The sequence below is a fragment of the Delphinapterus leucas genome, chromosome 2, assembly GCF_059928025.1.
Source record: "Delphinapterus leucas isolate spDelLeu-1000000601 "Yukka" chromosome 2, BTC_Dleu_Yukka2, whole genome shotgun sequence".
Classification (NCBI taxonomy): Eukaryota; Metazoa; Chordata; class Mammalia; order Artiodactyla; family Monodontidae; genus Delphinapterus; species Delphinapterus leucas.
Window position 1 is genome coordinate 89,828,454 of NC_143130.1, and position 12,233 is coordinate 89,840,686.

At 36.6% G+C, this 12,233-nt stretch overlaps 1 protein-coding gene across 2 annotated transcripts in view; it reads left to right on the forward strand.

Moving 5' to 3' along the window:
• The window catches only part of CEP152 (centrosomal protein 152), a 102,943-nt gene that overhangs the window by 36,015 nt on the left and 54,695 nt on the right, over positions 1–12,233 (forward strand). For both annotated transcript variants that reach the window (XM_089907264.1, XM_022587158.2), the window contains exons 10-12: positions 1,581–1,728; positions 3,377–3,468; positions 4,229–4,392. In XM_089907264.1, coding sequence (XP_089763390.1) covers positions 1,581–1,728; positions 3,377–3,468; positions 4,229–4,392 — 404 coding nt within the window. The remainder of the gene's footprint in view (positions 1–1,580; positions 1,729–3,376; positions 3,469–4,228; positions 4,393–12,233) is intronic.

Genomic DNA, 12,233 nt, shown 5'->3' on the forward strand with positions numbered 1-12,233 from the left:
GATTGAACCTGGGCCGTGGCAGTGAAAGCCCAGAATCCTAACCACTAGACCATCAGGGAACTCTTAATTGATTGTTGCGTACAGTCAAATTATTGCCATGGTCTGCCTCTTCTTTGTAATGGTTTTCATAACTACCTTTTGTTGAACTTTTTTTGGCCAGTTCTCAGCCTCTTGTAAAAGCTATTGTGGCCTCCCTGGCACATAAATGTTAGTTGTCCCCCACCTCTTGCACACACATTCACACTGTCATGAATATTAGCTCATTCGTTGTGTTTGCCATGTTACTTTGGTGCTTTAGAACCAAGCTTTTCAAGCTGGCCTCGGAGTCAGCAGCAGTGTGCCAAGAGGTTTGCACGGTTGAATAAACATGGACCAATTTCCAGAAGCTTCATTTTGCTCAAAAATTTGGTAGAAAAACTTTAAAGCAAACATGACTACATTATGAAATAGAATACAAAATTCACATGAATTTTTAAGCTAAAGGAGGAGACTTCAGAGTCCCTTTCCTCTGCTTAAGGAGACTGTTAGTAGTATCCTTATGAGACGTATTTTCTATTTGTATCCTTAAGGCATTACTGGGCTTTAGATTATGCTATAAATCAGGCCCCACATGCCTTCTCTCTACTTCGAAGTCCTTTCTTGATATTCCTCTTACTACTTATTTTCCTCAGGCTTTTTCAGGTAACGTCAGCCAATTACCTTAATTTACTTCTCTGCCTCTCACATGTGCTGCTATTGGCTTGGAATTCAGCCTGTGTAGCCCTTTTTGAATGAGGGGTGATGATTTCTTCTACCTGGGAATGGGATTCCCATGGCTCATTGCTTCCAAACACAGTTTCTTTTTGTAGACATTTGAATATATTATATACATGCTCTGGATTTTCTATATATTTCCATGTATTTCCATACACTCAAACATTTATCCTGTCTGTTTTTCTTTGACATTTTTCAAGTGTTTTTTTGTAGCACTCCCTATGTATAAGACACTGCACAGGCACCTTCAAAGAGACTATTAAGAGAAATAAGACATGTAAAAGGTAGAAAGAAAAACATGAGAGAAACAGATCAAGTTTAAAAGAAGTTCAGAAGAGGGAGAGATAATTTTTGGCTGTTCAGCATAGAGTGAGTTTCCATGTGTTTGTCTGTATCCTTGCTGACTTGGGATACAAATTCCATGGTTCAAAGTGGTCTGCCTAGATATGTATACATACAGTTATACTGAGACTGTAAAATGCAAATAAGCATGTAATACCTTTCCTTTGGCTTGAATAAAATCTAGTTTTAGAACAACAGTGCCTTGTGAATATAGAGCAGAGAGGGACTTTAGAAGCCATCAAATTCAACGTTTATTATCATAATTACAAAAGAAAAAACAGACTGAGAAGTTGATGACTTGATCGTATAAGTGTGTTCTTCTGACTCCCAGTCCTGTGCACTTGACCTTGTAAAAGAGGTGATCCTGCCAGGTGATGATTTTATATTTGACTTAAAATCCAAGTATGTAAGATCATAACTGTTAGTTTAATATTTAATAACTAACTGATCATGAAAATGACTTCTTGGACACTTTTTCTATTTAGGAAGATATTTGCTGTCATTTGAAAGATCAGGTTAAACAACTGGAAAGGAATCAAGAAGCAACCAAATTAGAAAAGACTGAAATCATTAACAGATTGACGAGAAGCCTGGAAGAGAGCCAGAAGCAGTGTGCCAACTTGTTGCACTCAGGTCGGTGTCTGTGTGAGCGGTGGCTCCCCAGAAGGCTAGTAGAAATATCTGGAGAGCACACAGTAGGATCCGTGAGTTAAATCCAGAAAAGACAGAAAAGATCATTGGTGACAAAATTCGTTTTAACATCGTTACTGGTATATATGTATGGAGGTGTGGTGTATTTTCATTAGATAATTTGGAAAACCCAGACAAGTATAAGGTAGAAAATAAAAATAGCCAATAATCCTACTACCCAGAGATAACTGTTGTTAATGTTTAAATGTATTTCCTTCAAGTGAAATGAACACACACATACAGACAATTCCCTGCTTCTGTACACAGTATATTTTAAAATAAAGCTGAATGTGAAAAAATTGAACAATAAAATATATGTTAAGATAGGTTCTATACCTGAAAGCTAAAAATGGTCATGAAATCCCACTATATTTTGCTTTTAGACTTGATCTTTGATCATATAGTTCTATCCTTTTATATAACTTCTTTAATTTTTCTTTTCTTCTAAGTGGAGTAGCCACTTACCTGGTCAGCTGAAGCCCATAAGTTACGTTTTTGTCACGCTTAAGATTTCTAGTATAGTCTTCGTGGTATTAAGTTTGAGACATATGCTTCCTATCACTTTCAGTAGTACTTTTATTTCTTATTTAATAAAATGATAATGAGAGTAAAATGCAATAAAATAATCAAATGTTTATATAAACACTACTGTACAGACAAAACTGCCTAGTTTGCTGGTGAATAGCTCACACTGAAGATAGCTCAGTGATCATTCATCAACCGATATATGATAGTCAGACCTTGGCATAATGATGTCAATCAGACTGTTGATACAATGTATGTAAGAGTGGGTTATTCAGAAGTTGAAAAGACTGTCTAAATGTGTGTGTGTGTGTGTGTGTGTGTTTTGGTGGAGGCAAAATTTTCATCATACTCCATTTAGGTCCCACCTCTGTGTTCAGTTTTGTATCCTTTTGTTTCACATGGCATTACTTAGCCTTTTCCCTTGTCATTAAAGACTTTGAAAATATGATTTTCTTTTGTTGCATTATATCCCATCATTACTTTGCTTAACCACTTTCCAGATGCTCATTTTCTTTTGAGGAAATCCAATAAAGTCCTTTTAAAATGGGAACCTTTTAACCATTTAGAATATTAGGTTACTAGAGCTTCAAAAGTACAATACCAATATGCTTCTTGTACATGCAGAGGTGGGGTGGTGGAAATAAAAGAACTCAGAGAGAAGCGAAAGGCAGCAAGATGTAGTCTTCTTATTAGATGGTAGAAATGGTTTCCAAAGAATTTTTGCTCTGGCTTTCTGTGAGCTGGAATGTTCTGCTCCTGTTAAAGGACTTGCGGAGTGTTAAGGTCTGTAGACGTGGCTGATTTGATTCATGGCAAAGTCACAGTAGCCTGTGTCTTCAACTTCCCAAGGACCTATGGGGAGCCATACTAAATCTGGGAAATGTCTGCACCAGACCTGTGCCTTCTGGGTCCTACGAGCTGTACCTTTGTGCTCCTAAAAAGGTAGTTAGAAGGTAATAAAGCAGAGCTCCACCTTCTGTAGCCTCAGTGGATTCAGGTTCTTCTGTACATCACAGGCACTTTGTCCCTTTACATCTGGTGTATTCTATGATTCTTTCTCCCACAGGCTCAGTACAGGAGGTCGCTCAGCTCCAGCTCCAGATGCAGCAAGCACAAAAGGCACATGCTATGAGTGAAAACATGAATAAGGCTTTGCAAGTGAGTGTCGCCACTGGAAAGAGACTCCATGGGTAACTGAATTAGGCGTTGGTTACATCACCTTTCTGAGCCTTGGCTTTCTCTATATAAAAGAGGTGGCTGGACCGTCTCCAGTCCAGCCCATGGGAGTTGTTCACAACCTCACCCACACATCTAGGTAGTCAGGCCCAGGTCTGTCCAACTGCAGAGCCAGGGCCCAGCCCCTTCCTTCGCATGGCATATCCTTTCATCTCTGGAGGTGTCCCAGAGATAAGTTTATCTACAGGTGTGGGAAACCTACAAGTTACCTGCCATTCTCTCACATCCTCCTCCAGTACCACTTAACGTTTTCCATGGGAGGAAGAGTTCCAGTATTACCTCCACTGGAAGGAGGCATCTTTTGCCTTTTCACTACTGGCAGACTAAAGTGCAACACTTCGTTGGCAAACCAGTCTCCTCTGTCCTCTACTCTAGTAAGCCGATGTGTGCTGCCGCCAGCTTCTCAGCTCAAGGGAGGCTTTTTGTGGAGGACAAAATGTAAGGGAGGGAGGAGTGAGAGAAGCTGTTTACATCTGTTTTCTCATTCATTTATTCATTTGTTCATTCAGGTTACTTGAAAACCTGACATGTGCTACCGTTATATTTTTAATGTGTGCCGAAAATGCATTTGAAGAAACGTTTCTGCCTTCTATTAATCATTAAAATGAATTTTGAAGAATAAAATGACTGATTCCTTCTATAAAAAATAATGAATATAACTTGCAATAATTTTGTGTTTTAGGAGGAAATAAAAGAACTAAAAGAAGAAATTTCTCTCTATGAATCTGCTGCAAAACTAGGAATATTTCCAAGTGACTCAGAAGGAGAATTAAATATAGAACTCACTGAATCGTATGTGGATTTGGGTATTAAGAAAGTCAACCGGAAAAAATCCAAAGTTAAGAGGTATCTAGAAAATACTTTACTATAGAAGAATTCACATTAATAATATTGACGGTGCATAATAAAAGGGGTTCTTGAGTGCAGAACAATATATTTTAGTAATTTCTAATGAAGTTGCAATGTCGGAAATCAAAATTAACAAAAACCTCAAGTATTAGTATTGTACTGTCCCAATAGCAGTAGGGCACCGCAGTTTCAATAAGGTAAAAATGATATAGTTAAAATATGTAAGTTAAATTCTACAACTTAAATTATGTATGTTTTATTACTTAAGGTGGGGGCATATTATTTTTATGATGTTAACACTGTGTGTTGGAAGTAGGCATTTATCAATGGTATATGAGAAAATAAGCGTTAATTTTCCCTAGGAACCTTACTGTGACCTTAGTTTTAAAATACGGATTCTGTCCTTTACACTTAACGCAGATATTTTAACACTGCTTAACACAGATATTTTTAGCACTCTCACGGAAGGGAGTGCTTCATCATCCCTTCTAGGGACCAGCGGGGGTAGGGCGGGGAGTGGTCGTGGTAGAAGATGGAGCACATTTCGATACCATTAAACACGTAAAAGATGAACGAAGGAAAGGATGTATATTTTGAAGCACTTGCTAAGGGGCTGTGCAAGGCTCTGGGAGTAGAGTACAAAAGATGAAATAGACATTCTCCTTTCCCACAGGGAGTTTATATTTTGTCTGATGGGGAAAAGGAGACACAGTTGTACGCAATGAAGTACTGTGTGCTAAATGTAATGCTTGATGTACAAAGGGACATTTATCCATTTGTTCTACTGGTCTGGGATAAAGATGAAAGAGATTGTATTCAGGCTAAGGAAAGCCTTTCTTGAATGCATTTTTTTTTTAATTTATTTTTTAATTTATTATTATTTTTTTATCTTTTGGCCACACTGCGTGGCATGTGGGATCTTAGTTCCCTGACCAGGCATCGAACCCGTGCCCCCTGCAGTGGAAGTGCGGGGTCCCAACCGCTGGACCACCAGGGAAGTCCCCCTTGAATACATTCTTGAATGAAACCACCACCATCTTGTTTATAGATTAAGACTGAGTTTGCCATCGTTAGTGTTTCTTGAAAGTATTTACTACCTGTTGTGTTTCAGGTATCATGCAACTAAATACAAATGTGTAAATCTCCTGAAAGGTTTGTTCCACAATAAGTTTTAGAACTTATGCTGTGATTCCATTTTCAAAACAGTAAAATGAGATTCAGTAAATTAAAATCTCAATCAGGTGATGCTGTGGAACATGATGTTAACATTAGTTGAGTAAGTTTCCGTTTATCTGGAGGTCAGTCTTTAGGGACTCTCATCTCAACAGATCCCAACTACAATCTAGAAAGAAGCCAAGAAGCAAATAGCAGACCAAGATTATGTGATGTATTTATTAGGAGCCACCTTGGGGCTCTTATCCCAGGGCCATATTCACTTAGATTTGTTGGTACCCCATAAGTTACCTGATTTCCTAACTGACCACAGAGTAACTGGGTCAGGGAGTTGGGAGAGGTGCTGCCAGGGCTTCAGCCAGACGGCTATGCCTCAGCAAGGAGAGAACTACAGGAACGCATGGTGCCAGAGCTGCTGAGCACCGGGGTAAGCAGCTTTATACATCTAGGCCTGTTCTGATCCACATCAGAATGTCCACAGCCATGATCCCGAGAAGAAAGCCTTCAGCTTTGGTTAGTTAATTAAAGCAAAAAGTGGATGAATGTGCTTTAAACAGATTTACATAAAAATTTAAAGTTAAAATGTAGTCATCTGGAAAATTTACTGCTGTGAATGCATTTCCTGTTAATGCCAGATTAATTCTAAGGGGCTGGTGGAAAGAGCACGGTCTTTAGATCCAGATTTGTTTTGAATCATAGTTTTGCCATTTATTACTAACTTTATGACCTTGGGCACGTTTCTTGACTTTTCTGAGCCTGTTTTCTTATCAGGCTTTTTCGATCAGGTAGATTGTAGCGTATCCCTTGGGGGATAAAACAAGGATTAAAATAGATAATGAATATAAAGGACCTCATGTAATAAGTTCTGGCACATATTAGGCACTTCATCAGTGGTAGCTGTTACTATTTTATTTAAGAGATGCTTGGTTAAAATATACCATTGATCAGATTTTATATTAATCAACTTTTGATTGGACACATATTTTATAAAAAGTCCTTCATCCTCATTTAAATCTTGGGGAAAACGTGGGATCCACATTATCATTTTAGAGTTGGGAAAACCGGAGCTCAAAGAGCTGAACGCCTTAGCCCAAGAAGACAGACCCTTAGCAGCAGAACCAGTACTTAAACCCAAAACTTGATTGTCATGTAAATCTGTTGGTTCTTATTTGCATGACAGTCAAACCTTTTTGCCTTAAACTTCATTCTTTTATATATATATTTTGTTGTTGTTGTTTTAGAGGATTAAAGATCTAATTCCTGCCAAAAAAGATTTCTCTCCAACTTATTACTTTAACTTGTGCCATAATTAGCCTGGGAATTGGGTAGATAATACATGTATATGTGTATAGGTTTGTCTTTCCAAGTAGACTTACTCCATCATGATGTTTACTAAAATGTATTTACTTCTTTGCCCTTTCTATTTAATTAGCACTTATAACCCAAATCCTACAGTAATTTAAAGCACATTCCTATAGATAATAAACTTGAGATATCACATTGCTATCGTACCAAAAGGAATGCCAGCTGCATTCAACCAAGCAAGTGGGGAATAACTAAAGCAAGTGGGTAGTCACTGAGGCTCAGTAAGGAGATGTTCAGTGAAGTGCAGGATAAGTGAGAAAGATTAGCTTGTACTCATCCCTCCCACCAGCACTTTAATGGATAAGAATTCAGCTTTGAGGAAAAAGTAAAAATATTTATTCTTAGTTCAAAGTGAGAGGAGATATAGGAGAGATTAGATGTGTACCTTTCCTCTGCTGGATTGTGGTTCTTAGAACAAAAGGAAGCAGCACTTTCCCAGTGTTGAGAATTTTAGTTCTTTGTTGACTTGAGCTGCTTTCAAATCACTGACCCAAATATTAGCGGCTCCAAGCTTTCACTCCTGACTACCACCTCCCTCAAGCTACTGCCTAGTAAACTTTAAGGGTTTAGCCTCAGTGTTCTATTTCACGTTCATGGAATTTGAGTAGCTAAATCTTCATGCAGCCTGCAGACAGCTTCCCCTCTCCCTTATTGTAGTTGGCTGCGAAGCTCAACTAATAAACATTTAACAAGTGGAATGCCTTTTCCCTGGGTCTTCTCAGCAGGCTTCATAAGGGACTACAGTTTATTTGGATTGAGGGGAACCAACCTTCACAGGGCTCACTAGTGAGCCTAATACAGGGCTGGTCACCACTGCTGACTTTTCCCTTTTGGGAAAGAAGAGAAAATTATTTTAGCAAGCACTCTCTCTGCTCTGACTTGGCTCCCTCTAGGAGTACATGATGTGCTATTTCAGTGGTCAAGGTTCAGTAAGAAAAGAAGTGAGGGATGCATAATTTGTTAACTGCTGAAAGTTAGTTCATGTCTTACAGCACAGGAAGATGCATTGCAATATGTTTTATATTTCTTATATAATTATATTTATGTCTTACATTTCTATATAAAGAGAAGTGGTTTAAGTTGGCGATCTACACATACAGACATATTTACACTATATTACACGTACAAAAGTTGTGTATATTGATAAATATGTAGTATATCGCCAGGATCTCTTTTTGTAACATTAAAAAAAGCCTAATATTTTGTTCATCCTTTCTCTCTGTATACATGTGTGTATAATACACACAATATACATATATATACGTATGTGTGTGTATATATATATATTTATTTTTAACATTTCATTGGAAATCATATGAAACTGAAAAACAGGAAAAAATATGTTAATTCAGGTACTATTCTTTCTTTTTTTAGAAAGACTTTAGTTTTTTCTTTCTTTCTTTAGCAAACTGACTTTATTTAATAATGTGCCAGAAGTGTTAAAAATATATATAGCACTTTAGGTCTGTTTCTAGTTCAGATTTTTTTTTTTAAACATGTTTACTGGAGTATAGTTGCTTCACAGTGGTGTGCTAGTTTCTGCTCTATAACAAAGTGAATCAGCTATACATACACATATATCCCCATATCTCCTCCCTCTTGCGTCTCCCTCCCCACCCTCCTTATCCCACCCTTCTAGGTGGTCACAAAGCACCGGGCTGATCTCCCTGTGCTATGCGGCTGCTTCCCACTAGCTATCTATTTTACATTTGGGAGTGTGTATATGTCCATGCCACTCTCCCACTTCGTCCCAGCTTACCATTCCCCCTCCCCGTGTGCTCAAGTCCATTCTCTATGTCTGCGTCTTTATTCCTGTCCTGCCCCTAGGTTCTTCAGACCATTTTTTTTTTTTAATTTTTAGATTCCCTATATATGTGTTAGCATACAGTATTTGTTTTTCTCTTTCTGACTTACTTCACGCTTTATGACAGACTCTAGGTCCATCCACCTCACTACAAATAACTCAATTTCGTGGAAAGACTTTAAAAAAATGTTTTTTAGAACATTTTTAGATTTACAGAAAAATTAATATAGTACAAAGAATTCCCCTATACTGTGCACCCATTTTTCCCTGTTAACATCTTACAACAGCATGGTATCTTTGCTACAACTAATGAACTAATACTGATGGATTATTATTAACTAACGTCCATAGTTTATTTAGACGTCCTTAGTTTTTACATCATGTCCTTTTTCTGTTCTGGGATTGCACCAGAATACCTCCTTACATTTTGGAGTCATTTTTCCTTAGGTTCCTCCTGACTTTCCTTGTTTTTGATGACCTTGACAGTCTGAGAAATACTGGTCAAGCATTTTGTGGGAAGGAAGATCCTCTTGGAATTTGAATGTTTTTCTCATGGGTGGAACCAGATGAGGTTCCATTTTCATCACATCACTTTAAGTGTACATACTATCAGCTATTTATTTCTTTTCAAAAGTAACTTTCTCCTTTATTATGGAAAAAGTAGAAAATGCGGATTAAAAGCACCCATAATCTTATTCAACCCCCATGAAGAAAACCACTATTAGCATTTTGGTATTAAGTTCCACATTATCTGTTTTGTAGGTTTCTAAAGATAAAATACTTTGAATATACTACTTTATAATGTAACTTTTAACTTAGTACATTCTGAAATCTTTAGATGTCAGTAAATGTTGTAAATACTTACTAGTGGATATGGGGATGAATGAACTATATTTTAGTTAGTAATACACTGTTTAAAATTTTTTAAACTGTTAAGTAATGCAGTATTATAAACATACTTGTTGAGTCTTTATTCATGTCTTTGGTTATTTCCTTAAGATGTGGATGAATATTCTTGTTAAAGAGTATGCATGTTTGAGGCTTTTGATACAAGTGTTGTCAAGCAACCCTGTAGTTTGCATTATTACCCATATCTGTGATAGTACCTATTTCTTTGTACCCTATCCATTGCTGAGGGTTATCACTTTTCCTGTTTAAAAATTTTATAAAGTTGGATCCATCACTTTTTTTCCCTTACAATTTCTTGATGGTATTTCTCTAGTACTTTTTATAGTTTTATTTTACCTTTTAAAACTTTTAAAATTGTGAAATATAACACATAAAGAAGAGTGTATGAAACATGAGTGTATAGCTTAATGCATGATTTTAAAGTGAATTCCCATGGAACTACCACAGAGGCCAAGAAATAAACATTGTCGGCAGCTGCCCATATTCCTCTTTCCAGTCATAACCTTGAGGTTACTACTATCTTAACTGTTATGGTAATTATTTTCTGGCTTTTTGTTCTTTTAAGACCTAATTATCCATGCCTAAACACTATAGATTAGGTTTGCCTTTATTTAGAGAACTCATACATTAGGTGGTTTTTCTTCTCCCTTTTCTTCTACAGCTTTATTGAGATATACAGTTGACCCTTGAGCAACATGGGTTTGAACTACAGGGGTCCACTTATACGTGGATTTTTTCAATAAATATGGAACGTGTATTTTTATTTTACAGGTGGTGGTGGTGAATCGGTGCCCCCAACCCTCCACATTGTTCAAGGGTCAACTGTATTTCAAATACCATAAAATTCACCCATTTGAAGTGTACACAGTTCAATGTGTTTAAGTATACCCAGAGTTGTCCATCTATCACCACAACCTAATTTTAAAACATTTCAATATCCCGCACAAGAAACCCAGTACTTTTTACCAGTCATTCCCCATTATCCTGTCCTCACAGCTCAGGCAAACACTAATCTACTTTCTACCTCTATGGATTTGCCTGTTCTTTACATTTCACTTAAATAGGTTCATATAATATGTGGTCTTTTGTGATTGGCTTCTTTCACTTAGCTCATAATGCTTTCAAGGTTCATCCATGTTGTAGCATGTATCAATACTTTAACCCATTTTATAGCCAAATAATACTCCATTGTATGAATTTACCACATTTTGCTTATTTATTCATCAACTGATGGACATTTATTTGGATTGTTTCTGTTTCTACTTTTTGGCTATTATGAATAATGCTGCAAATTTTTGAGTGGACATATGTTTTCAAACTGTATGTTTAGCATTTTGAAAAATGGTCAAACAGTTCAAAGTGGCTGCACCATTTTACATTGTCACTGGCAATGAATGAAGGTTTCAATTTTTTCATATCCTCATCAGCACTTGGTATTTTCCATTTAAAAAATTATAGTTTCTTCGTGGTTATTGAATGGTTTCTCATCATGGTGATTTGCTAATGATGTGGTTTTTACTTAATGGCTAATTATGTTGAACATCTTTTCATGTGTTTATTGGCCATTGTATATTTTCTTTGGGGAAATGTCTATTCACATATTTTGCCCATTTTAAAATTAGGTTGTCTTTTTATTGTTTAATTTTAAGAGCTCTTTATATATTCCGAATTTAAGTTCCTTGTCAGATATATGGTTTCGATATATTTTCTCCTGTTCAGTGGGTTGTCTTTTCACTCTCTTGATAGCATCCTTTGAAGCACAAAAGTCTTTAATTTTAAAAAGTCCAAGTTATGTATATTTTCTTTGGTTGCTTGTGCTTTTGGTATCTAAGAAACCATTTTCTAATCCAGCATTCTGAAGATTTATACCTATGTTATCTTATAAGAGTTTTATCTCTTACATTAAGTCTTGAGATCCATTTTGAATTAATTTTTGCATATGATATGAGATAGGGTTCTAACTTCATTCTTTTGTATGTGGATAGCCAGTTGTTTCGTACCATTTGTTGAAAAGACTCTTCTCCATTAAATTGTTTTGGCACCCTTGTTGAAAATCTATTGACTGTGAATGTGAGGGTTTATTTCTGGGCTCTCAGTTTTATCCCAGTGATCTATATGTCCTTAGGCTAGTACCACACTGCCTATAGATTGCTATACCTTTGTAGTAACTTTTGAAATTGGAAAGTCTGGGTCTTCCAACTTTGTTTTTCTTTTTCAAGATTTCTTTGGCTAATCTGGGTCTCTTGCCTTTCCCTATGAATTTTAGGATCAATTTGTCAATTTCTGCAAAGAAACCAGCTGAGCTTTTGATAGGGGTTGCAGGGAATCTATAGAACAATATTGTGTTCTGATCCCTGAACATGGGATGTTTTTCCATTTATTTAGGTCTGCTTTTATTTCTTTCAGTGTACCAGTCATCTACTTTTATAATTTTGTGGCTTTCAGTGTACTAGTCATATGTCTTTGTTAAATTTACTCCAAAGTATTTTATTCTCTTGCCTATTCTTTTTGCTGGATTGTTTTCTTAATTTTATTTTCAGGAGGTTCACTGCTAGTGTGTAGAAATACAATTGATTTTGTATATTGA